Source organism: Odontomachus brunneus, unplaced genomic scaffold (assembly GCF_010583005.1).
Source record: "Odontomachus brunneus isolate Ranch 3 - 2012 unplaced genomic scaffold, Obru_v1 Obru_scaffold_002, whole genome shotgun sequence".
NCBI lineage: Eukaryota > Metazoa > Arthropoda > Insecta > Hymenoptera > Formicidae > Odontomachus > Odontomachus brunneus.
Genome location: NW_022639452.1, coordinates 499340 through 526710, shown reverse-complemented (window position 1 = coordinate 526710; position 27371 = coordinate 499340). Strand labels below are relative to the sequence as shown.

The 27371-nt window shown below is 45.6% G+C and overlaps 1 protein-coding gene across 7 annotated transcripts in view; it reads left to right on the top strand.

Annotated features, from left to right (window-relative positions):
- Positions 1-27371, top strand: part of LOC116842505 (acetylcholine receptor subunit alpha-like) — a 209643-nt gene that overhangs the window by 130414 nt on the left and 51858 nt on the right. For all 7 annotated transcript variants that reach the window (XM_032811857.1, XM_032811840.1, XM_032811848.1 and 4 more), the window contains one exon: positions 5588-5768. In XM_032811857.1, the coding sequence (XP_032667748.1) occupies positions 5588-5768 (181 nt within the window). The remainder of the gene's footprint in view (positions 1-5587; positions 5769-27371) is intronic.

Genomic DNA, 27371 nt, shown 5'->3' with positions numbered 1-27371 from the left:
GAGAGAGAGAGAGAGAGAGAGAGAGAGAGAGAGAGAGAGAGAGAGAGAGATAACCGTCAACCTGAACTAAAAATTGTTGGTCAATATATCTCGAGGTGGATGACAGATGATAAATATCATGAGGTAGAATTGGATATGACAGAATTTAAACAGATCTCGAGACTCTGATATGATCGTCTTTATGAGTGGCTAGGCGAATAATTCAATCATAGCGAAAGAATTTTATTCTTTACCTTGCTAGGACAATGTATTTATCTCTCGCAAATGCACTATGGATGGAAAATGCGTGATTAATTCCAAGAGACTTATCTAGGATCGTTGCACACAACAGCGGAATTCCGTTCGGTGATTCTTGATAGAATTCTCCCCACCTCTTTCCCCGCGACCATTCGTCGGGACGCTTTGCCGCGGAAACGGTAAGAGGGAAGCTATTTTTCAGCGGCGTCGGTGCCGCGCTCTATATCCGGCTGCCGGTTAATTCCGTGAAATATCGCAGCCTGCAACTTTCCTGATAATGGAGACCTCGACAGACTGCCCCGTGTGTTACAAACAATTTTTCATTTCGGTCCCTCGCGCTGCCCCACCACCCAATCATCCCTCCTCTCTGCTTCATGACCGCTCGTTTCAATTCATCGACTATTTCCCGTGTGTGACACGCGAGATTTTTCGGCAAGTGTATATCCGGCTCGCCGGAAAACGATGGCGACGCATCGACAGGCCGCGGAAGCGTTTTAGGCTGCTCGAATTTTGGCTCCACGCACCATCCTCTTTAACGCCAAAATGGAGATCGAAGCATCTGCCCGATCATCTGACGCGATGCCCAATCCGTCTTATAATTCCCCTAGGCGACGCGTATTCTTCGACGAGGATGAAGTTGATGTTTCCTCGCCGAAAATCTGACTGCGTCACTCCCGTTCATTTTCAACGTTAACGAGAGCTCAATATTTCGTTGTAATTACGTCTTCATGAAGCTCACGCTGGGTTTCTCGAGTTTACATCTAACTCTTGCCGAAGTGATGACCACACGTTTTATATTAATCGAAAGATGAGAGACTCGATTTGCCGAAAGCATCAGGGATACAAAATCATTCGTTCCCTCGTGCTAAAATGCTCGTTCCATTCTTCTTAATTCGCGCTCCAACGTCTATCGCTGAAAGGAGGAGAATCTAGGGCACTCGGTAATATAATGTATCACGTATCTAACGTATCCCTCATATCACTTTGCGTCTCTGATGGGAAAGGGTAACGCGAGAAGCGTTATTTTCATTGACGTGCGAATAAGCGCGCCCAAAAAGGCTTTTGTCGCGGCTCACTCCACGGTCCTCTCCTATCCTCGTTCATCGAGGATCAATGGAAATTCTTGCAGCAGGAAATTGCGATTTCGCGTTTGTATCTGCAAACAGACAAGCGGAACGGGCATATGCAAATTGCAAAGCGCGCCGGGACTGCGCTGTGTGTCGCGAAATATGCACTGTCACTTGATCCGAATTAACAAGAGACGAAATCCATCGTTTTCGATCTTAAACGAGCGCGGACGGGCGTATGCTGTGTCGCTTCCGATCAGTTTAACTGTTTTCGCGGTTCTGTCGATTGCAATCGACGAAAAAATAAATTCTAGATCAATTATCTCGCACACGGAGAAAACACTATAGTTGCAAATTACATTAAAAGCATATTTCTTTTCACAGTGTTTTTTGCAAAGCTGGATTAAGCTGAAATTGCAGTTTAAATTACAGTAGTCAATTTGACGATCTACCTGATATACGATATAACAAACATTCAAATAACAAGCTTTTACGTTAGTTTGTAGTAATAGATCAAGCGTACACAACATTTTTCAACAAATATACAACAATTTTGGTCATAATTCTGTATGATTCAAGAATTTCAATTAAACTATAACTTTCACTACAACACTTTCTCCGTATATCGTGCAATAAAATTCGCTCAATTTATTCAAACAGGACGTTACAGTTACAGGTATATCTAAAGTGTTTCCTGTTCCACTGAGATACTTGCTCTCGCGATTGTTCTGCCGGGAACAATTTGCAATGTAACTCAAATATTTCGCGAAAGCATCAATTTAATGTCGATCGTTCCGGCGTATCTAGAAGTTGTTGCTCAACGTGGGCTCGATATCAATGTGGAGCCAACGATACGACACGAAGGGTTTGTAATTGCACCGTGACGAATGGCGCATCAGTACGGTATTTGGCGATTGACGCTAACGACGTCATCATCCTTTCTCTCGGATCGTAGCCGTCAGACAAATCGATAGCTCGTGAATCTTCATCGGGACACAAATTGATTTTGCTAAGCGAGGTGGGCTCGCGCAACAAAGACCGTGCACCACCCTTGTATCGCCCTCCTGAGATATTCTGCGAAGCGGGATGCATCCCATTAGATTCAGCCGCTCGCGGCTGAGAGATTCGCGTGAGAAATGACGCTCGTCCTCTTATAGATGATGCAACATGTTCACTTGGAAGATGCGTCGTCGCGATTAGGACTCTTGGCGCGATCTTTACGAGCCGACCTGTTCTTTGACCTCTCTTCTTGGTTCTTGGCGTCGCTATCCTCGACCACGTGCCGGATAAAAGGGCAGCGACCGGCTGCATCTCGACCGAAATGCGGGACACGTAGGACGAGGGAGCATCTGTGCATTTGCACGTAGATCTGTGATTCCTCATAGCAAGTACACGAGCGAAAAAAAGAAAATGATTGCGAGCAAAACAAATGTTTTGTCGGGGGGTAAAGAGGCGAATTTAAATGCACTGGGAATGGAGCGTCGTGAAATTGCTGCAATCTGACTCTCGCGCGGCAGAAAGTAACGCTCAATAAATGTAGCGCAACGTTTCGGTCAATGAACGCTCGTTTGTCGTTTGGAAAATTTGTGCTCTCGTCGTGCCTCTCGAAACTGCCTCTTGCCGCGGATTCGAGCTATTCCTATTTTCCTCGTGGAAACTCTATGCATTGCGCGCGCTCGAGCGCAGTGGCAATTAATGTTGAGTGGCAAAACGTTTAGGCTTTTCCCGCGATTGCGCGACCTGTACATTCGTTCGCTTCGTGGTTCCGTTTGTTTATGTCAAATATTCAGCCAAGTCCCGTGCGCCCACCGGCACGCGTAAGTCGGCGGCGGTGTAAACTGGCGCTCGCCAGGCAGCTCTTAGCTGGATTATTGATGCAGTTCGCGTTTCCCCGAAGGCTTATACGGGAGAAAGCCTGGCGACACGTCTGGGACGTCGAGAAATACCTCGCCAATACGGCGATGGTCAATGTAATCAAGGCTGTCTTTAGGCGAGGGCAAGTCACCGGATAGTTGAGCAACGGTTCGATCCTCCGCGCCATCTTTGCTTTGTGGGAAAGCTAAACGCGATGATCACGCTCAGATAGACACAGGTGCATGTAAATTTGACATGGCGACTTTATTACTCAGGTTGTAAAATTTGCATCCGTTATGTGAGTGGCGGAAATGGTATTCATATTTGTCATATAAAATGATGAAATAAAAATACGAAAAAAACGATCGAAATTTATCCGAGACAATGTGTCATGTGAAATGTAATATGAAAATTTGAGTGGAGCTCTTCGTAAATTTGTTGCTACATTCATACGATGAGAAATTTTCATGTAAAAAATGCGGCCAAGTTCAGCTCCATTTTTTAGCATTCGAAGACTTAAATTATTTTTAATAAAATTGTAATTATATTGAATGGATATATTGATGGGTAAAATAAATGCAATGAGAATTTGGTCTTTAATCATCAATTCACTACATATTTCTTTTATAAATGTAATTGAGAAAGATTTATAAATATTAAAAATGCATTTTTTGAAGGTTTAAACTTCTATCTTCTCGAAAATCTAACGTGATGAACAGTTTTCGTGATTGTGTTCAACACACCCGATTTAAAAAAGACCTTTAAAGAACGACTTTTTATGGCAAAAGTGTAAAATCTTGTAACATAGTGTAATCTATTGAACCAAACAAATTTCCATGATCATCCCTTTTTTCATATGCAAAGCAATTCGCGCCAAAATCCTCTCTTTCTCTCTCTCTCTCTCTCTCTCTCTCTTTTACTCTTTCCCTCTCCCTCCTTTAGCGAAATTCGCGTCAGTTACCGATACTTACTTCCCGTTACGATCGCAACTACGTTCGGGTTCGGGAGATAGTTTCACGAGGTAGAGAAGGGGAGCCGATAGCGAAATAATCCCAGCGCACCGCAGTCATCTACGATGACTTAGTATCTCCGGACTCTCTCCTCGACTTTACGAAACTCGCGCGTAGTTCACTTGGCGCAGTCCCGCGAGGCCGATGCGACTCTCTCGACGGGGCAAACGGGGGGGGGGGAGTGCTATCGGCCACGGATATCTCTGTGTTCTCGCGCTATAACGCGCCATCCGAGATCCGCTGGGTCGGTTCTTCCGGTTTCGAAACAGTTCTATTTCAGAAGCGGGATTGGCAGCCGTTTGGGGTAGTCCGATAGTGATGGACATAATTCTCCGTAATCGCTACCGGCGTCATTCGCCGGAATATCGTATCTCCGCGAATTGCCAATTGCAGACTAAGAAGGAGAAGCGCGAACGTTCCATTAATCGATGTCGCGCTGTTCGATCGATTGCGCGATACGAGATATTAAGAGGATGCCGAAGTGGATGACGAAAAGTGTTTGAGAAACGTAAGGGCGATTACGCCTATTTTTTTGTATTTCTTGTACATATAAATCTGATATGGATATATGCTTTTTTCGCTATATATTTAGCGGAAAACCTAACCACGCATATATATGGAAATCCTTTTGCAAACTTTTCATATATCTTCAAGTTTCTAAATTCAGTCGTTTTAAAGATATAGCAGTGTTCTTTGAAATTTTCCTGGACAGACCAAACACACGTCCAGCGTATACAAGCAGCAGAACTTTTACAGGCGAATATTTACGCTAACTGACAGCTCGAGATGTCAGTTTTGAAATTTTTCATCGTTTTCGTCACATATCAAGCAATGCTCCGATGAATTCTTGCGCGTATTGTGTGGAAGCATTTTTAATTTTGCGCCACCAATGTACGAAAAAAATCTTGGCAGAAAATGTCAGTATTTCGTTGATAAAGTTTTCAAATATGACATCCCCTTAAATTGTCTACCGATGCCGGTTGGTATTCAGGCCGATGGTTTAAATATGTATGTTTCTTATTTCAATTATATTAATTAACGATTCATTCAGCGATTCTATTCGATCGAAATGAGAGCCTGCCGCGTAGCGACGCGATTTCGCGAATAATTTTGAATAAACAACTCGCATTCTCGAAGAACACTTCACAATTGTCTTCGAAGAGATTTTGTTTCACACATTAAATGCGTACTCCAGAATCAGATTCGCTACACATTCAAGCGCGTAAGATCCTGTCTTATACGCCTGTTTAGGGCATCGTAACTGCACAAGTAAACATATATACACACACGCACACAGAAACAAATTTAAAAAAATTGAAAAAAAAGAAATAACAAAAAAGACGGCTTGATATCGAATCGGAAGTACAAAGTAAGCTCGACCGCCGCAGCGCCCAGAACCACTAATGTGCTCGCTCGCAGCGCGGACGGCAACTTCGAGGTGACCTTGGCCACGAAGGCCACGATCTACCATCAAGGATTGGTCGAGTGGAAGCCGCCGGCCATATATAAGTCATCCTGCGAGATCGACGTGGAGTACTTCCCATTCGACGAGCAGACCTGCGTCCTCAAGTTCGGTTCGTGGACCTATGACGGCTTCAAGGTAAATTCGCATGGTAGCCGTTAAGTCGTGGCCCCCCATCCACACCCCCGCCCGCCCGTGCCCCCTCGCCCGACCTTGTGAGCCCCCTGACAGGCAGACCTCTAAAACCCGGCGAACGAGACGTCCGAGACGCGGATCCGACACGGGCTGCCCGTGCGGGATGCGTCTTCGGACGGGACGACGATCAGCTGTAGAACCTAAGCGTAGACTAGATCACACAGACGATCGGCTCGCCGCGTGGGTCTCCGGGACATGATCGGGGTGAAAACGCGTAGTGCCGGGACACCACGTCGAATGACGGATGCTGCCGGATAGCCCAAGACGACGCGGAAATACATCGCGGAGTTTCCTCGCTCGTCGCGTGGGCGGTTGAGTTGTGGGAAACGAGAATCGGGTTGCAGTCGCGTAATCGTTTCTGTCGTGACCTTGTCGCTCCAAAGGAAAACGTGTAATTCCATGATCCTAGAGTTTCATGAGTAGTAAATTCGCTCGTCTCTCCTACGCGCGTCTCTCATCGGCGAGAATCGAGTTTCGTCCATTGTAAATTTCGAGAGACAGTCACTGGTCGCTCTTCATTTATCGACTTTCGAAATCATCCGTCGATCGGTCTAAACGCGAGGCTGCGAAAATATCGCGCGAGAATTCTCACTTGGTCGACACGTGTAAAGCTGGATTCGGAAGGAAGTGAAAGAAGAGACAGACGAGAGTAGAAAAAGAGGAAGAGAAAGAGAAAGAGAGAGGGGGAGAGAGAGAGAGAGGAGAAATAGACGGGGAAAGATTGAAAGAAAAGAGAGAGAGAGAGAGAGAGAGAGAGAGAGAGAGAGAGAAAAAGACGGAAAGAGAGGAAGGAAGGAAGAGGTAGGAACGGGCGGCAGCATCCGGAGACCTTCTCTCCGAGCCAATCGTGATCACGCTCGGCTCGTTTCTTCGGTGATTCCAGCGCCGACGGGAACTACGAGGTGACGCTGATGACCAAGGCCACGGTCTACTATTCGGGATTGGTCGTGTGGCAACCGCCGGCCGTATATAAATCCTCCTGCTCCATCGACGTTGAGTTCTTTCCGTACGACGTACAGACCTGTGTTTTGAAGTTAGGCTCCTGGACCTATGACGGCTTTAAGGTGCCGCACTACCTCAACGCAACCGAGCACGAACCGCAGTCTCCAAGCATTTAGTCTCTTGAGATGATTACTACTGATCGGTCTACTCTCTAACGTTATCCTTTAGCTCGTTTTTCCATTTTGTGTTTTTGTCAAAGAATGCCATCCTTGACACCCGTAATCGTTCCTGCGATGCGCTCTAGTCTTGGACGTCTCACACGTGTGGTGATATATATCTATATATATTTACGTATATTTTATATATTTATTCATTCGTCTCTGCGTGCGCGCGTATTGATGCGCGCTGGGGCTGCGCCGAATTCGCCTACGTGCTTCCGGATCCCTTCGCCGATTTGCGCCTCGCTCCTCGTTCCGCAGATTTTGTCAAACATTTCGTCACTCGATGTCCGACTCGAGACAACTTCACACCTACCTCCCTCGAGCTATGAAGTCACACTCGCGACTGTGAGAGATTCACAAGAATAAAAATTTCACGTCGTAAAAATTCCACGTGGAGAAAAATGGTCGAGACTAATTCGAAGACTAATTTCGACTAGCTCTGACGTCCCCAGAACGGGGATCCGTCGCGTAAATCGTCCTCCGGGAGACCCGTGCACGCGGAAGAAGAGTTCGGCCAGCCTGCGCGACACCCTGCATACGTGTGAGCGCATACAAACAACACACACGTGTGCACGGTACGTATATACGCGCGTACATTTGGATATTGTTACGTGGTGTGGACTGCAGTGTTATACTTCATTAACCGCCATTTCGTCGTGGTACCGCGCGCGTCCGGGCCGTTTTTTTTTTCCATTGTATTATACGGTGTGTCCGAGAAATCGGCAGGCTCGCGAGCGATCTAACGCATCCGCGTCAGTGCGGCTCGTGTTTGCTGTCCAGGCGAGGATCGACGAGCTCATCCGATGTCCACGATGTCAGACTGTAATGGAGTGCGCGTACGGGCCGATTCGAGAGATTTACCGTTACATGTCGAATGGAATCGAGTGCCATAGTCAACGTTTGTTGAGCGCCAGTATCTAGTTGCCCGAATCGCGGATTAGTTCCGCGATTGGAAAGAGAGAAAGAGAGGGAGAGAGAGAGAGCGAGAGAGAGAGAGAGAGAGAGAGAGGGTGAAAGAGAGAGTGGAAGAAACAGAGTGAGAAAGAGGAAAGAGAGACACAGTAATTGCAAGGGAGGTTCATTTTCCCGTCGACCCGCAATATCTTATGGGTCACGTGGGACTAAATTTGTTTATAGCTTACAATTCGCGAAGTGACGTGGACAGACGCATGCAAATAGTAAAAATCGATATCATGTTTCTTTAAATCGTGCAAAAGAGTTAAATTGCATTGTTGCGGTAGAGAAAAAAGGATGGACGGAAAGAGAGAGAAAAAGAGAGAAAGAAAAGGAGAAAGATAAACGTTATAATTTTCACTTTTCCAGGTCGCTTTATTAATAACGTAAACAAGTTAAACAAAACGCGTGATTGCTCAGTAATTAGTTAGATTGAAATTTTCTGTATCGATTTCAAATGAAATTCTCCACCGCGGCCTCGTCCCCCGTTGCTCCCTCTTGCACTGCTGTGTTTCTCGCGATAGTACTTTTGTGCTCACCGAAGTAAAACAACCAGGATCGATTGCGAATCGAGATAGGGCAGCGAAACATCGCGCTGCACCATCGTTACATAATACACAAAGGGACACAATGTTCGATCCTCGCTTCGACGCGAGCGAGCCGATACGTCGAAGGTCCGAAGGATGCGTCGTCGGTCACGATTCACGCGCGCTGCAGAGGGCGGATACTCGCTTTCCGGTCAATCACCTCGTCCTTCGGGTGTTTAGCAGTCCGATTTGGCGAATGTCAAGTCCGATTACGAGGCTAATCGATACGCCGGCTGTGGATTCTGGCTGTTTGTCTCCTTTTTAACTTGTTCTTCGCCGAAAAGAAAAATAAAAAAGAAAAAGAGAAACAAAAGAGGAAAAAAAGAACAGGGCGCCACTACTCTCGACACACGTGGGAAAGGTATAAAATTTCGCGACAGAACTCGAAACATCTCATGACACACGAAACGAGAGACATGTTACTAGCCACACGCACCACCGTTGTGTTACTAACAGGGTCACTCTGGTCCTTCCGTGTACGAGACCTCACTGCGCTAATTATTACTCCGTTCACTACTCCGCGACACTATTCGCCTCAGCGTTAACCTCGCGGGAAGAAAAGATTCGGTTGGATCGACCAAACGCCCGGTGGAAACATCAACGAACCAGAATTCCGCTCGACGTCACTGGAATTCTGTTCAAGTTCGCAAGATTTCTGATTAGTCAGTGTCTCGTTAACTTGAACAGAATTTTGGTGTGATTTCAACCGGAATTCTGCTTCGTTCATATTTCACCAGGCACTTTCTTAATCAATCGAAACTTTTCTCTTCGTGCTTGTGAGGCCAGATCGGAAAGAAGCTCGCGCTCTTCCATCAGTGATCAATGACGAGTGGATCGACACAATCTCGGTACATTTCTCGATATACTCGACGATAAACGCCGGTCCTAATTAATTCGTTGTTCTTCGTTGTTTTCACTCAAAGCTTCGTTCCGCACGTGATTCGTCCTCGCGATTATCTTCGTTGATCGAAGCAAAGGTGAGAAGGAAATAAGAAGAAAAATAAAAAAGAAAGGAACTAGTGGTTATAATATCTGCTGAAACGAGGTGGATGGCCATTTCGCCGATTTACCTGCTATTTAGCTCGACGTTCTATTAACTCGACATCCGAGCGAAGCGATCTGTTATTCTATCAATCGTATCGCATCGATTCTGCGAATTTGACCAGCGCTGATTCGGCGAGCGCGCAATTAAATGCGCGTCGACAACGCAATTTACTCGTCTAGACCGACGCGAGCGGACACGCGGAAAAAGTAGGACGCGATCGTGACGCGATCGATACGGGGAAAAAGTCGCCTTCCACGCGGCGGCGGTGGTGGTGGTGTACGGCGCTTTTCGAAATTTCTGTTTCTTCGCCCCATGTGGCTAAAAACATTCGCCAAGTTCCGTTACGCGAAAGGAATGCGCGGCTTGACGTGAAATATCATTCCCTTGGAAGAGCAAAATCTCTACTTTTTGTAATATTAAAAGCCACTTAGTAGACTCGGGACTTTTTCACCGACTAAAGCGGACAAGACGACGTCCTCTTTATGCCGTTTTAAAGAGACTTCTCGACATTTCGCGCACAATTCTCCTTGCACAATGATCGTGTAAGATTGACCTTGCGTCGATATTGCAAAATCGCAGGGATCGTCTCGAGGAGGGGCTCTTCACGAAGAAATACGTGTCTACCGTTGCCAACCATCCTACATAACACACACGCGAAAATACCATTTTCTCTTGCACTTGCTACTTGTACAAAGTCGATCGCGCGAAACGGTTCCATGCGACTCATACATCACAAGTTCACTGTGCATTCACAAATCGGTTTTACAATAAAGCCGTCGTATCGATGTCGCAGACTTTTCCGGACGAAAACGAACGTTTCGCGCGCGCATCACGCTCGAAATACGTATATTGTCGTTCATTAATTCTCATCGAGTTCTCATTGAGTGTAGGCTAACATATACGAGCGTGCCATCTCTAGACTTACGAGGACCTGAATCCCGAAACTTCGGATCTTTAGCTACTGAAATCAGCCTATATACGATAAGCAGCGTAGATGAAATACGTGGAATGGTCGGGAATACAATATGTCAAATTCACGCGCAAATGATGCACGAGTGACAACACTTGTCATTTTTACGCAACTGATACATGTCGTATCGCGGACAGCAGTGATCACAGCAGTTTAAGTCGCGCGCGGGAGCCTGCAGCACTCACCCGCACATTTTCACACTATCTTACACTCAAAAAGGACTCAATTAATGAACCGTAACGTACGCGCGTGTCATTTAGCGCCGTACGCCTTCTCTTTCGAGCCGCAACCGTAACTTCACACGCAACCCGGTACATCGTTAAAACTTTCCGTCATGGAGTTTCCGCGCTTTTTGCAGCGCGTTGCACCGCTCGTTAGTCCCACCGAGGCGGATTACACGAGGCTCACTCCGCGCTATATATCGGGAACAAACTGCTATATTGTGTCTCGCTGTCACGTGCTTAAGCCGACCACGGATCTACGCGGCGACTAACGAAACTTGAGCTTCGCGAGGCCGAGCTGTCGGGAAATAATTTTGCCCGGAGACATATTGCCGCCAATTGATCGAAACATATCCGCACCTTGGGGAAGAAAAGGTCAGTTGAATTGCCCACGAAGACTTGACTCGATCCCCATCGAAATTTTCACTCTACTTTCGATCTCAATATACCATTTCATTTCTACTTTGATACTCTGAAGTCTATGTGAACCTTTTTTGATCCTATTCAATCTAAAGTATCAGTATAAATAAATATTGTTGGTATCAAAACCAAATAAATATTTTTTTAATTTTTGAGATATTTTCTTCTCTCAGTATACTGTCAGCTAATGCAAAGCTCATTCTCAGGAAAAGTTGCTACACTTAATCAGTCAACTGTATTAGCTTTGCTGAGAGATTCTCTTTGGAATCTACAAGTGACATTTTGTGCGTTTTCTGCCATTTAGAGGCGCCAAGTGGGACTTCAGTTTTCACGTGGATCACACACTAAAAAACATTCCCGTTAGCGTGATTGAATTTTCTGTTACTCCTGGGAACCAAATGGAAAACTCGGCTAGGACCAGGAAGATTCCTAGGAGATTTCTACTCAGCTAATTGCTCTCTGTTACATGAACCGAGTTTTAATGCAGCTGAATGTTCAGGCGGGTGTTTTAGATCACGGAGACAGAGGCATTATTTCAGGTCAGCGAGTTTTCCGTCTAGTCCCCATTCGGTTAAATAAATTTCTTTCCCGTGCATTGATCCCTCGGAATGCACAGATGTCGGAAAGTTTAGATCGAAAATAGGGCCAAAATTTCGACTCGAAGTCCTTAAAAGAAGGAGGAAAAAGGGGAAAACGTTCGATTAAAAGTCGAGTGAACGGAACGTATAGCTACCGGCTCAATCGCCCGATGAATTCCGAAAAGAACGCGGCGCGAAAAGTTGGCGAGAAACACACGGCGCGCATTGTGCCCTGCTCGCGCTCTATCAGTTCGGCGATTCCAGTCGCGCGGCGTTGCGAGAGATACGGGACTTTTCGTCTCCCCGGCTTCCTCACGCCGACGTGCTTTATTGCAGCAATAAAGGGTGGATCGATATTCTGCCGCGCGTACGCGGTACTCCTCCGCGCTCATTCTCGCGCATATCTATGCCGACCAAGTCGATGCTATCGGCGGAGAGACGGTACATAATATAAAGTCCAAGTCGCGAAAAGAGGACATCGGGACGTGTCAACGGCCGATCTCATATATCCGACAATTTAGCACTCGAAAAAGTGGATTTGCAGCGAAAATTATCCGGATAATATTAGCTAAAATAGATAAATGACTAGCAAGCACTGCGATATCGTGTACATTGTGTAAAAAATTAATACGGACGACAGAGACAGGATTTCAATTTGCATTATTCGTGAAATTTAGCAAGAAAGTCTCTTTCACTGTGCTGTCCGTCCAGATTAAAGCAAGAAGCACACTTCTTATAAAAGTTGACTGGGTGGAAGGCAGTAAAGACTAGCGACCAAATTTGAACTGTGACATTCAGAAGTCTACTTGGACCAGCGAAACCATTCTTTGAGCGAGTCCTGTTCACTTCGCGACCGCGACATTACGTTAGAGTAACTCCTCTCACGCGCATGCTAACGATTTCATTCGTGTCTCTCGCGACGTCACGTGCCGCCTAATTGAACCGCGTGCAATTAACTGCGTGCAAACGAGCAGCTTATTAGAGCGAAATTCGTTCGCGAGAGAAATCGCCGAGTCCCTCCCCGGCCGTAAAATCGGGCCGCTTTTGAGTAACGTTTGCGTCCCTTGCGCAAAGTGGTCTGCAGCCGTTCCGTGCGTTCAATCGAGGACTCGCATAATTAGTGACGGCGCGATTACGGACAATTTGCGGGCGCGTTGCATAAATAAAAGCAACCGGTCAGTGCGCGAGATCAGTGCGCCACTTCGGTCGCATGACGAATAATTCGGACGTTTGTCCCGCAACGTGCCGCCATTAATAGTCCGCTCGATAACAGTTACATGTAGAGTCTCTATAAGATAGAATCTGATCACTCTATCTTTTCCGTAGAGGTCCGCAGACCCCTCAAAATAGCGGCACTAATCGCAAAGGAGTCGTATAATAGTTCAATTGATCATTTATGGTCATTTATGATCTTTCCCGTCGGAAGGTTTCGCGAATAAAGACGCAAAATGGAGAACGTGACGACGATCCCCTATAATTTATCGCGTTGCCAATAATGAGCGCGACGTCGATTAATGTCCGCGTCTCGCGTGTGCCCGCGGGAGATAAAAAATACCCGAACAAATCGACCGATCGAATATCGCGGCTAAACGAACGGCCCGCGCGCGCCGGCTTCGATATTTATCCGCTCTGCTGCGACGTCGATTGTCCGTGGAAACGCGCGGCTCCTGCGCGAGTTATTGCCGGGTCAGTCGTCCGAATCGGACGCACGCGGGCTTCAGAACGGACGGACGATAATAATTCAATTTCCTGGATTCTCCCCCGCGAAGTCTCGCGTCGAGTCTCTCGCGAGCGACGTTCGGCTTCCGTTCTCGCGTCGTCTCTCGCTACCCGATCGCCGACTTCGGAAATCAATGCGATTCCGCGCGAGATAATGAAGTCATTTCACGCTGGCGACTCGAATCTCAATGAAAAGAGGGAAAAACTGTCGGTGGAATCGGAATCACTTGGCAAGAATGAATCTCACGTCTAGGTGTGCGCGAGCGCGACTTCACTGTCTGCACTGAGAAAAAAAATGCCTGAAAATTTATTTGTGGGATATAAGGTTCATTCACAAAAGTAAGATTTTTATTTCGCAGAAATAAACTTTATGTTGTACAAAGAAATACTCAGGTACTTTCTTCTCAGTGTAGTGCGTTACCTCGCAACCTTCAGACCCGGATTATGATAGTTGTTAGGGAAAACCGGGGCTAGTTGAATGACGTGACTTAAAACGGTAAGAAAACGTGAGAAGAGAAAGTATTTCAGCTGAAATAATACACTTGGATTTGCGCTGAACCGACGTGTAAACGTACGGCTGACGTTCGCGAACGCATACGTGAGCGGCTCGATTATTGAGATGCTCGCCGTATTGTTCACGGAATTTATGCTGGGATTTTCATTGGTCAAGACCCAGCTAAATCTGTGTGCAACGATCTTTAACGCGCCCCGATGTGTACTAACGTGTCCGACTGAATTCATGATAAATTTGTTTAAACCAAACTCGTACAGTCATATTTCTCGGGACGCCCAGTGCAATCTGAGAGGTCTGGCAGATTCGACCGAACCACCATAATTTTGTTGAAAATCAATATTTTTAGACATATCTTTTTTCAGAAAATAAAAAGTTAAATAAAGTTTTTTCATAAAAAACTTTAGCTACACATTAATAACGCAACAAAATTATTGAAAATCAATATTTTTTAACAGATTTTCTCCAGAAATATATGAGAGAGTCTCAACTATGCAATAAAAGTTAGCAGCGCAATAAAATTAAAACTCGCCAACGGATTTGCGCTGTTTTGAAATTTTCCCGGAGCCTTTGTGAATATTCCTGCCGATTTCACAAGATGCGCAAAATTAATGAAAGTTTTCCGTCTTCGAAAAAATGTAATTGTATCTCAATGGAGAAGTATATAGAATTATGGTTAGTAAGAAGGTTCTATTCTACTACGCAACATTACAGCGTTCATAAAGGATCGCGATATAAAGGAATTAACTGACAATGGCGGAACTGTCCGATTCGTTGATCCTGTTTAACGCATCCGTCGTAACGCCGTGATCAACGAACCGCGATAACGCGCTTTGTGTCTCGCGCACTGAAGAGTTAGAGATTTCTCGCAGTGCGCTACGTGATAGCGGGGACTGCAACAACACCGGAATATGTCGAGTTTTAAATTAATAAGCGAAACCCGAGAAATCGCGACGTCCCAGGGGAAACGGAAGGGCGCAGTCATACGCTTCGTTCTCTCGCGTCACGCTGATTAAGACCTCTCGCACAATAATTCTCTTTCCGATACGTGATGTTTGGCTTTCCGGTCGGATCGGGCTCCCAGTGTACAAACGCAAAATAACCCGCCTCTAACGAGCATCCCTTTTAACAACGGTCTCGTGAATTTCGGATCGATGAGTTCTCGCGTTCGATTCCTTCGCCGAAACGCCGGCGCTGTGACAGTCGACAAAGCGCGCCGATCGATACCGCGAACTGCAATTCGCACTTCGGCATGAGGTGCAGGTGTACCAATGACTGGACTCTAATAACACTGGTACCTAACTCGGAGCATTCCTATGAATTTACTGTTTAAATGCAAGTTTTCTCACGAATCTCATTAGCTGAAATCAAATCTTAAATGCGAATTAAATTTTTGACGTAACTTTCTTTAATTAATCACTGAAAATCGACGTAGTTGTACGAAATAGTAAAAAAATTTTGCTTTCAGCTTGATGAGTTCTACTTAGACACACGACGAGTATATCATGAATTGCAAGACACCTTGTATATTCTATATTGAAATTTTAAGGACCAAATTTTCAAGACCAAAACGAATGCCCAGAATTAGAAACCAGTATCGTTGGCGTCCAGGTATTGGTGCTTTTATTTTACCGTGGATTTCGACAAAGATAACGGGAAATGTGCGTTACCTCCACGGCGGTCTACCGTTCGATATCTTTCTTTTTACGGGCGCTTTTACAGCTAATCCGCAAACTCGAAACGAAGCGGACCGATTGATCGCGCCCAAGTTGTAGCCCGCGTCCGAAGTCGTTCCGTACAAAATGGGCTCTTACGAGTGAGGAGGGCCGCAAGATATTCATCGGAAAACTAGAACTTGGACGCGAGCGAGCGCGCGCATACACGCAAAGGGTGCATCCACTTTAAGGGGACCCTTAGGGGAAAGTATAGCGCTTTCGCGGCTTTAACTTAGCAGCGACGAGTCGTTGACTTGTTGAGTGGTTCGTGTCAACGTGACCGGGTCAGAGCGCGGCCCGATACTTGTCGGGGACGACACGCCATCGACGCGAGGCGACGCGCCGTCGACCACCATCGACCTTATACGCCGCCAGGATCGCATCGAGTGCACGACCGGCGTGAAATCCTGTCAGCGCATTAGACTGTTCGACCGAGCGGCGCGACACACGCGCGCGCGCGTCCACTCGACGTCCACGTAGGTCGCAGATTTCGAATCGATGTCCTAGAAAATCGCTCGGTTCTCTTCGCAAAGCTCGACCTTCCCCTTTGCTCCCTGGCCGAATCTATTCTACCCGACTCAAGCCATCCGTTCTTACCGTAGGATCGCAGATGAGATCGGTGAGTCGCGTGAGTCGATCTACTGGGTGTGCTTATCGCGATCGCGAGTTCTAACGCAAGAGCTACAGAGGCACTCGAGCGAATAAAACTCGTTCGATCGCGCCTCACGCGAGGTCCAGTGTGGGGAAAAGCGCACGTCTTGACCCGACCTGACCCGACGTCGGTTCCTCTGCCAATTTTGCGACCCATTCGAAAAGCAAAATTAAGTGGCCAGTCGAGCGCATCGGGCCGAATTAGACTTCGAACATCGGTAACTCGTCTCGTGCAGTTCTCATTGCTGTCCCGTTGCTGCTGAATCATGCTCGTGAATCGCAAAAACTACTTTGATGACGCGTCTAAGCAGGCTGTAGTGTGATGTGTTGACAAAGTGATCCACGTGAAGCGCTCGTTCTCGTCCCGACGAGCCGTAATTAATGCGAATCGACTTGTGCAAAAAGACAAAAGAGATCACAAAGAGATCGGTGAGTGGAGACTTGACGCTTCTTGGACGGAACGTTGCCGACCTTGTTGTACGATTGACTGTTATATAGACGACGTAAAACGCGAGCGAATGAAAAAGAGACTAGAGAGAGACCAGGAAGAGAGGAGAGGAGGGAGGAATATTCAAGTCGCGGAGAGATGGCGATCGAGACGCCAGTTACTCTTTCCGAGTGGTGCGCACGAATTTTATACCTTTTCCATGGGAGCTCGACTTTCCATAACGGCGTCGGCACCTTTGTACATTCCGCTTTCATCTCGTACACACATATACGACGACACTCAGAGACTCAGAGACACAGGTACAGATGCGCGCGCGCGCGCGCGCACATAGACAGATACACGTTACACGTCACATGGAAAATGCATTTTCCGCGGCGCTCGCGAAGCAATCAGAGATGGTTTGACTTTGTGTAAGATAAGTGAGGGTAAGTGCGTACGGTGTGTCGCTTAATGTTATTTCGCTCCGCTGCAAAATTTCATTTCCCTCGCGGCTATCTTCCTTACGCACTCTTGCCCCATTTAACATAATTGCGCGCGTATATCACAGAAGTGCGTTAATATTGTTAACTCGTGCACAAGGCGAATTCGACAATAGACCGCCAAACTTCGCAGTTTCATCCCTTGACGAATTTGGATTTTTCCTCCGTCCCGACGCGGAACTTGAATTCCGTGTTCGACTAATGAGACTTGTGAGAACTCAATTTCGCTCTCCGCGACACTCTTCTGTCATAATTCGATATGGCTGCAATGAGGCGCCATAAGATTCGATGTGAACAAGTAAACGCTCGCGAAAAAGCTGAAGTCAAACTTTCCAATCTAGTTTCTGGTCAATAGACCGATGTACGTAAAACTCACACAGCAATTTTGAGTATATTAAATCACGAAATTTAGCAAGAAATTTAGTTGAGTTCCTTGCGACTGATAAGATCGCAATCGTATTTATCACCTAGAATGACAAAATAGAAATATCGAAGAAATACGAAGAAAAATAATCAAAATTTGCTGGAAACGCGATATGTTAAATATAATATAAAAAGCTAAGAGTATTTTTCAGTAAATCTGTTGCTGTATTGATACAACAGTAAACTTACATTACTGTGTATAATGTAAATTTAAAAATTTATTCGATGCACTTTCTTCACTTCATAAATGTAACTTATGAAGAATTGTGAGGTGAAATTCCCATAATCGAGTCTCACGTCGTGATAATCATGAGAGTCTATTTGGGTCACTACGGGAAAAATCGATTTTAAATTTGTCGAAAGGAGTATGCACGCGAGCCGCGTACGAGTCTGACAAATTATTCTGGGAGTTGCCTGTGCACACTTATCCTCGTCGAGTTTATACGAGAAGAAGGACTGAAAGGTTTGCTCAGAGAAGAATCTGATGTACAGAGTTTAATCTCTGGAAGTCAGCCAGTGGGTCGTGCAGTAAGTCCTTATTCCTTCCTTCCCGTAGAGGACTGCGACGCGGTGGGAGGATTAAAAAAGGACGCATCGCGCCGCGGTTGCAGTCGGGCGTTGTACACGCAATTCACACACGCACGTACACGCACACGTTCGCACGTGCATACACACATCGCCGCAAGGTACGCGAGAGACTGCACACACACACACACACACACACACACACACACACACACACACACACACACACACACACACACACACACACACATAAACACAGACGTCCAGTGTAATCGTACAGGTTGTTCCGAAACTGCCAAGGAATCTTAAAGCCACGCTCGTTTCTCTGCGTTACCTCAGCTCGGGTTTCAGCGCGTGTCAGGTCGATAAGCCGCGAAAATCGCGACAAACATCCGGAGTATCGCTCGCGCGAGAAAGATTCGCATCGTATCTAATCGCCAGACATTACTCGCTCGATACATGAGACACCGCCGGGTCGTAAAGTCTCGTTAAAAAGAAGGTAAACAAATGATCGACGCGTTTGTTATTGATTAGAAAGTATCACATCTCTCTCCAGACACACGTATCTTCTTCTTTCTCCTACACGGAGGAAGAAAAATATCTAAAAAATAATAAACATTTCTTTGGTCGGTAACTAAATAACACTTATTTAATTAAGCCTGCATTATTTTCCCTCGATGGAATGAACAGCTGCTTTCGTGGAAAGCTTCTTAAAGCTTTAGGAGAGCGCGTATGTTTCCTTGCTTGGAAAATATTCTATATTAGTACAATGTGTTATTAATGCCGAATTCTTAGATATTTTTCTCTCTCGGTGCGGTCCCGTCGCGAGAAAGAGAGTTTCGGACCACCCCGTAGACACTCGGTTTACCCACACGCGTACTCGGACCACGATCCATTCACACTCTCCCACATAAATATGTATATGTTTATCATTGTTGGGTGTATGTAAGTGTGCGTTATGCGATAGTTATAAAGCCAAGTACCGCAAGCTCGATGTGTTGTTGCGCGTAGGAAAGCGTTAATGTGCTTGCGCGCTAGGAAAGCTTTCTGTCTCTAGAAGGGCTGCAAGTGTGAATGTAACGCAACACAAAAGGGACATAAACGTGTCGCCCGGAACACGACAGGTGCGACGGGAGCGTCCCATACCCCCTGGTATCGCGAGGCGTGTTAATGGCTTAACGGTTCATTTGCCCGGCTTTATCGCCGAGGGTGGAGGAGAAGGAAGGACCGGTCGGCCGATTTTCGTTTACCGTCGAGTCGCGTGAGATTCGGCGCTCGTAAACGCTCCCCTCACCCACGGAGAAGAATCGCCCCGTAATCGGCGACAATCGAGAGGGGATCATTCGTTACACGCGTCATTGTCTCCGCCGAATGAAAATTACCCTACCCCACATTCTCCTAGGCCGAGGGTAGAGCGGCTCGTATTTTTAATCGAGGGATTCGCTCCAACTTGGACTGAATTCCTCCGATATCATATTTCGTTTTGTTTTCAGCTGAAAGATAAACGCACAGCCGGCTCCAGTTACGAGAGGCACTTCAAGTGCGGAATGCCGTTTCAAATTCGAGATCAAATCTTCCGCGCGACTGTCACGCGCTCTTGAAAAAAAAAAACGAGATACAAAAAAATGTTATGCAAACACGTTGACGTTCCGTTCGCGTGTATAACGCCGGCAAAAAGAAATATTATACGTACGTTTCGGGAAAAGTACGCGGAGAGAAAAAGAGGGAAAGAGAGAATGAGAGGAAGGATTAAAATTCGAACCCGAGTGGGCAAGTTTGACGCTGAAGGCGCCGCCTGAATATGTATGCCGGAGAGTGTATCAATTTGAGCACCAACAATATCGTTAGAGAAACCGTTCGAATCGATAAGGGGGGGGGGGGCCGTCTGTTTTCCATCGCTCCAGAGGAACGCCATGATTTCACGGGTAAATCGTCACGATCAAAGGGACGTGGCTCCTAAAAGTCGCTGTGTTTCATAGTTTCTCCTATCGAGAACGCGAGGGCTATCAAGTAACACGTTATTCACAGTCGTTCTGCTACCGAGGTCCCGTGTATCAGAAACACGGGACCTGCCTTTCTGCCTCGAGATATTGCTCTTCGTTTCTTAGTTTACCTCCTACGGCGACTAGCGATCAGAAATAACGATAAAATTATTAGAGACAATTCGATGAAAGACAGGAAATTAACGACACCTCGTACTTTCGTCAATTATGATATTTGCAATGTTGAGCGTTATATATCGCGAGGTATTATACGCGCAGCAAAATCACTCGAGTCTACCGCGTATTGTCGCGCACAAATATATGTTTTTCACGCATCATGTGTGTGCGCCCCATCACTCAGAAAAATATAATCTCGTCCTTAACGGAATCCTGTCATACATGGCCTCAATCTCTCTAAAACCGAAAGAAAAATACTTTAACAGTCAAAAGAAAAAGAATTCTGATTGCAACATTTTATTTCCTGTAATCTCCTACATTCTAAACAAAATCTTTATTTTTCCTCTAATGAAGCGGATTATTAATCTGAATTATTACTGAATTAGAAATATGTTTACTTGAAGCAGAATTCTCTCTCGCTAGAAAAAATTTCCATCAAAAACAAGATTTCAATACAAGAACACTTGTATTTTGCAGACAAAAGACAAAATTTGTAGAATATCGCTTTGAGAATATTGTGCTCAGAATAGTTTCTTCTCGCTCTTGGAAGAAAGTCTCTTGAAGCCTCCTTGTCTTAAGAACGAGATGATATCTTTTTTGGATAGCAAGAGCGCAAAATGCGAGCGCTCTTAAATTAATTAATCTCAGAAACGATCTTCCTCGCGCGCGCTATCAACGCGGGGCCGAAAGCTAACGAGAAGCGAAACGCTCATAATTCAAACGTAAAACAGAAGTAAGGAAAACACACACCGATAATCGCGCGCCCCGTACCAGCGTTTGCGCGCGCGCTGGAAATGCAGCGGCCTGTCAACGAGTAGAACTCGGCGGAGTGTGAAAAATTGCGAGGGTTTTCAGCTCTACTTCTACTTCCGCAGCCGGTCCGGAGACCCCACCTTCCATCCCCTTCTCCAACTTTCTCTCTCTCTCTCTCTCTTTCTCTCTTCTCTCTCCCTTTCCCCACCGCCCTCCTTACCGCCACTTCAAATTGGACTCACGATTTTTCTTTTCCTCGGGAAAATGGGTCGCGGTTCGCGTCGTGCTGGAACTCGGTTAAGTGGGTGCTGCCGCGCGCGCGTTGCACTCACCTCGCGTTATGATTTATGCACAGGCGGTGTTTTCGCTGTACATCTCTCGTTCGGCGATACGGATAACGGATATCCCCGGGTTGATTTACGCGAGAATTCATCTTCCCGCCAAAATATCATTTCGCTCGGCTTAAATAGCGGCGGTCCGTTTCGTCGATCCTCTCCGCTGCTTTCGCGTCGCCAGGCCACACGTTTTACGGAGCACTGTTCGGCCCTCCGGGGCTTTTATCGCGATCTGCGTACGTCTCATGCAACAGAGAGACGCTATCTGTTGGCCTGTTTAACGTCGGTTTTAAACTAAGTGGCTGCGCGACCGGCAATATCCTCTGCTCCGCGCTTTACGACGCCTGTCCGTGAGACTGACACGTTTTATCGCGACTGAAGCGAGGGACCGATAAGCGGTGAGAGAGCTCGTCCTCTCAGAACCCTGTACCGGAGTAAATCCACAAAAAATTTCGTTCCAATTGTCTGTGCGTCGAATCGGGGATTCGGAGAAAGTTCTTTTGAACATGTCGTTTAATTCAGTTTAATCTTTCCTCGTGCTTTTTTGTGTGCGCATTGCGAGTACACATTTCGCGGGTCGTAGTAACTTGCTTTTATTTTGCGAATGTTGCTCTCGGTATATGAAACTCGACGGGAAGAAAGTAATATCCTCTCCGCGAGTGAAAATAACATGTTCTTCTTCTTCGTAAGAACAGAAACGTGACCAGGTTTAAGAATTATTAACTGCTTTTCTTATTAATTATCGTGTTCTCAGTTGATATCAGCCAATTCAGTCGACGACCATTCAATTGACAATCGATGACCGTTTGGTTGACGACCGACGATTGTGATATGAGCGGAGGGAATCAAAGATCGTTCAATTGAACTTGACGAAAATTTAATCAGAAGTCGTGTAGTTGACGATTGAACCTAGTTTCCTCATGCATCGTGTATACTCGCGACACGTTCGGCCGTTTTCATCAAAACATGTTTTTTGTCTCTCATAATTTTCGTGTCGTTATTTCGAGCGCCAGCGAGCGAAGTAACGAGATCAGTCGATCGTTCAAATGACTCGACTCTACAGAATAATAGACGTTCCCCGTTGGAGAAGAAGGAAAGAGAGAGGCAGATAGGGAGGCGAAAAAATGATCGATACCGCGGGGCTGCGACGGAACCGCAGCGAGGATTGTGCATACATACATAACAAGCCCGGAGAGCGAAGCTCTCGAGGCTCCACGAGCTCGCTCCCGCCGAATTTCTCTGCAATCTCGGGGGTGCGCGACGCCGCGAGCACCGGTTCTCACAATCTAATCTGATTCGTGGACTCGCGGGGCTCGGGTCGAGCTACAATTAAGCGAAACGTAGAAACGTGCAGCCGTCGAAGCCCACGACTTAGAGTCGCGCCGATAAAGCCGGCCCTCAATTCCCCGTCTCCGATCCCGTACGTGCGGCGTTCCACGCGACGCCATCTCGGCGATATTACCTCTCCCGAGGACTAGATGTCTCGGCAAAGGGTTCACTCACCTTCGGACTGCCGCATTTCTCTCGCGAAACCGTCAAACTGCGCAAACTGGGAACTGCCCTTAATCAAGAAAGTGCTTCTTGCGCTTCTATATATATATATATATATATATATATATATATATATATATATATATATAATGTTATTATACTATTATATTTCACGCGCGATTTTATTCCGCGGAGACCAGCTCGAAACGAGGGAATGGCAGGAGCAAAAGTTTAAAATCTTCTGTTTCGCACGCGAGACTCGATAAATCGAACGAACGTTTTTGTCAGAACGTTTAATTGTTCTCGATAAATTTGCTGTGGACGATAAAATTCTTCCTTTCCGCTAAAATCATCGTGGAAACGTATATATTCTTTTTTTATTGTTAATTGACTCCCTCGAATTGCAAATTTTAACGCTGCACGTAACGCTACCTCGGCAAATTTGATAAACAATCCCGTCGAAAGCTATTTTGTTTTTTACATATGATCGATTAGTCCATATATTTGAGAACGTATCTCCGTACGATGCAATTAAAACATTGTATTCTCTACTGCGCATTTACGCGAAAGCCAAATTTTTACGTCGAGTAACTCAATATTTGCACATTTCCGCTGCTGCCTTTTGCCGAGCACGCCTGTCAAATTGTCCCGCCACTCGCGATTAGTGTAGAACTATGATAAAACATCAATTATCGGGGGCCGTTACGTGAGCAATATGAAAATTGCGACGGGTCCGATCGAATATGAGCTTCGTCGACCAGTTCGCGGAGATAACGAATAATGTTATTTGCAATCAAGCGTCTGCGCAATCAACTCCGAGAGTTAATCCAATCCGAGCCCAAAGCTAATCCATTCGGTCAATTTGCATTGCAACAACCAGATTGCCAAAGTTTCGGCCGGTATTTTACGAGGTGAACCGTAAGTAACCGCAAAGTACTTAGGCAGGTTTGTGCACGTATTGTATGCGTAAAAGCATGTGTAAGTAGAAAGAGAGAGAGAGAGAGAGAGAGAGAGAGAGAGAGAGAGTCGCGGCTATTTTGCGGAACGCCTTTCGTAAACTACGACGAGACCAAATTCACAAGATTGAATCTGTTTGCTACGCAAGCGCAAACGAACAAAGTGACGCTTCAAATGAATAAACGTATGAAGCGACATTCAAAAGTGGATAGCGTCGAGAGAAAAATACATCGATCACTGTTGGTTCACGAAATCGAGTCTGAGACTTCTCCAATTTCAGTCGACGGCGATAAAATCCGAAATCGTCATTTTTTATCACAGATATCAATACTAAACTAGATCGCCAACAGGCTATCTAAAAGCATATAATGGCTTGTGTTTCCGATAGAGTTTTCGGTGCATGCGAGAAAATGGCCGCTACCGCCACATATTTTCACTATGTTTAGTCATAAAATTCTTTTGTTAAAAATGAGCAGAGCAAATAACGTCCAATACCATCTATTTTTTTGTTACGATATTTTTTTATGCAATAAGATGCTGGCATTTTTGGTTTTACGACAGTAATTTAATGGCCACGCTGACTCACATTATACGTTGTAAGTACTCACACCAATGACACGTCACACACACACACACACACACACACAGAGGACCGCCGCCATTTTCTCGCATGCTACCGGAAACCTTACACGACGCACGTTCAAAGCCCTTGTTAATAATCTAGTTTAGTATAGACATTTGTGTTTTTGATGGACAGAGTGAGAGGAAGAAACAATTGGTGGTTCTTATCATGCGACAAAAAACGCAGTCCTACTGATTAAGGCCATCACACACAAAATTAAGAACTCAGAACGTAAGCGTAAAGAAATCGATCAATCACAATCGAACACTCGGCTCTTCGTAACCCCTCCATTATTACGAAAAGCCGAATACTCGATTGGGATTGGTCGATTTCTTTACGCTTAATAATTTAAGTTCTTACGGAATTTTGTGTGTGATGGCCTTTAATCTTCATAGGAACGATTGCATGCGTCTGATAATCGAAAATTTTTCCTTTACAACGGTCGTTGTTTGAAGTCGCTGCTACGTCTACGGGTTGAAAAGACGCTGATGACGCTACGATTCGGCGCGCGCTGTCGAGGCGAACTCAATGGACAGCTGTTACGCTACGCTAGCCCCGCTAGCGGGCTGTACTGCGTGACATAGGTCAGTGTTTACGTGCGCGGTCAGTGTTTGCGCGGTCTTGTCCCTACCCGATCTACCTCACTAGGCCTCGCAGTATACGCGCCCACCACACGGCTCCCCACTATTGGTCTGTCCTTTTTAGCTGCACTTATGAACTAGTGCAGTAAGTTAAAATGGGACAAGTATTTTCCATTGAATAAAGAATATCAGGAAGGAGCATATATTACGATATATTACGATATGATATATTACGATCGTGGGTAATCGATTGTGTTGCATTGGTTCAGTTTGATGACGTAAACTACGTCATAAGTGACGTTATCGGAAACACAGTCTGGCGGTATACTTTAAACATCTTGGAAGTATATAGCAAAGGAATATTAATTTTAAAAGAATAATAGAAAAATTGTATTTATATTTTGCTCATATTGGTGAGGGAAATAAAATTAGTCACTTGTAATAATTTTCTCTTCAATACGTTTACGCACCTTTGTCTATTCGATTAATTGACAATATTACATCATAAAATTTACTTCGATTCCATAGTATCGATAATCGCATTTGATTCACTTTCATTACGTCACATCCTTCGCACTTCTAACAAAGGATTTTCTCTTTATGCTCCTCCTGGTATTCCTTATTCAATGGGACAAGTATATTTTCTCTCACTTATTGCACTAGTTCAGCAGTGCAGCTAAAGAGAACAGACCACATACGATTAGCAACTGACGCGTTGCCTGACGACGCAACACTCGCTACACTCGCCGCGCGTCAGAGTGCAGCACCAGGCGGCGCGCCGGCGTTCAACGCCTCAACCCCAACAGTCGCGGCGAGTAAAGGAGTAGTTAAGTTGGGTTGTAACGCTCGCCCAGAGCGAGCTAGTTAGCTGAAACTGTCGACGATCTAACTCGCGAAGAAATCGACGGCACGAGCCGATCCTCTCGGTGCGCGATCCCTCGCGCGTTCACGCCGCTCTACTTTTACTGCCGGAGGACAATCGTCTGAGTGTCGCGGTAGATTTCGCGCGCGCGTTCGTTGCACGTCACTCACTCGCGACAGATGCCGGATGACGAGTGCTAGTGTCCATGAAACGAGTCGCTCGATCACTGCCACCGATCCGTTGTTTCAACGTGAGATTCATCAGAACCGTCTCGATCCGCTGGCTGTCCGACTGCTATTTCCGCTTGGTCACTTCCCCCTCGCGCGATGATACACGGGAAACATTACGCGACGAAGAAGTCACGGATCTGATCGACACGTAAGATAGGAGCGGCCTGTTCAAGATACCGCGGTATCCTTTCGAGGTTAGTCGCACCAATCTTATTGGAGATTAACTCTAATTATAATTGACCGTATTCAAGAATAATCTAACCCATATAAAATACATTTTTATGAAAAATAGCAATAAAAATTTGTTACAAAAAGTACATGTGTATGTAAATAAACACTGATTCTCTTTGCAATCTTTTAAGAAGTCAAGCAATTTTCGTTTCTTTAAGGATGTTTATTGTCAAACTTAGCTCTTAAAAAATGGGTAAAAAAGATGCAATAAAGCGATTGGGTCTCTCTTGTCTTATATAGGAAGACTTACAGACTATCCATTGTTAATTCAAAAATCATAATTTTGTGATTTGGATCAAATATAGCTATAACGTGTTTGCTGAAAACCGACTTTCGACTCAATCCAAGTATAACGCGACGCACGGAATGTTCCCGAAATCGCAGACATGATTTTCGCCTTTGTCTTTCGTGTGCTCACGAACTAAAGTATTTGCATACCATCCGCCGTCCTTCGCTGAGCGATCGCGCGTCTATTTGCAGATTCAAGCGGCGCGAAATTCTTTTACACGCGCAAACCGCACAGAGGATGCAAAATGGGAGCGCAACGAACGGCGGTGTCCGTGTGGACACATCACCTTGCTACTTTCATCCTATTTTTTCACTTTTCCTTACCTCCCATCACGTTCCACCATTTTTGCGCTTACCAGCTGCGACGTCGGATAAACGCTGGAAATCTTTTCCAGAAAACTAATCCTCGCGCCGGCAACTCGTGCCAACCTTTCGTTACTAATAAAATACCCGCGTGTGTGAGAGACGGCTAATACGTTCTGTCGCGCGATATATGTTCATTCTTTTGAACGTGCGACAAGAGGAAAATGAAAGTAAAAAGAAGATATAATCCTTTATGTCGCAAAATACGAATATATACGAAAAGAATCTTATAGTAAAAAAATTATATATATATATATATATATAT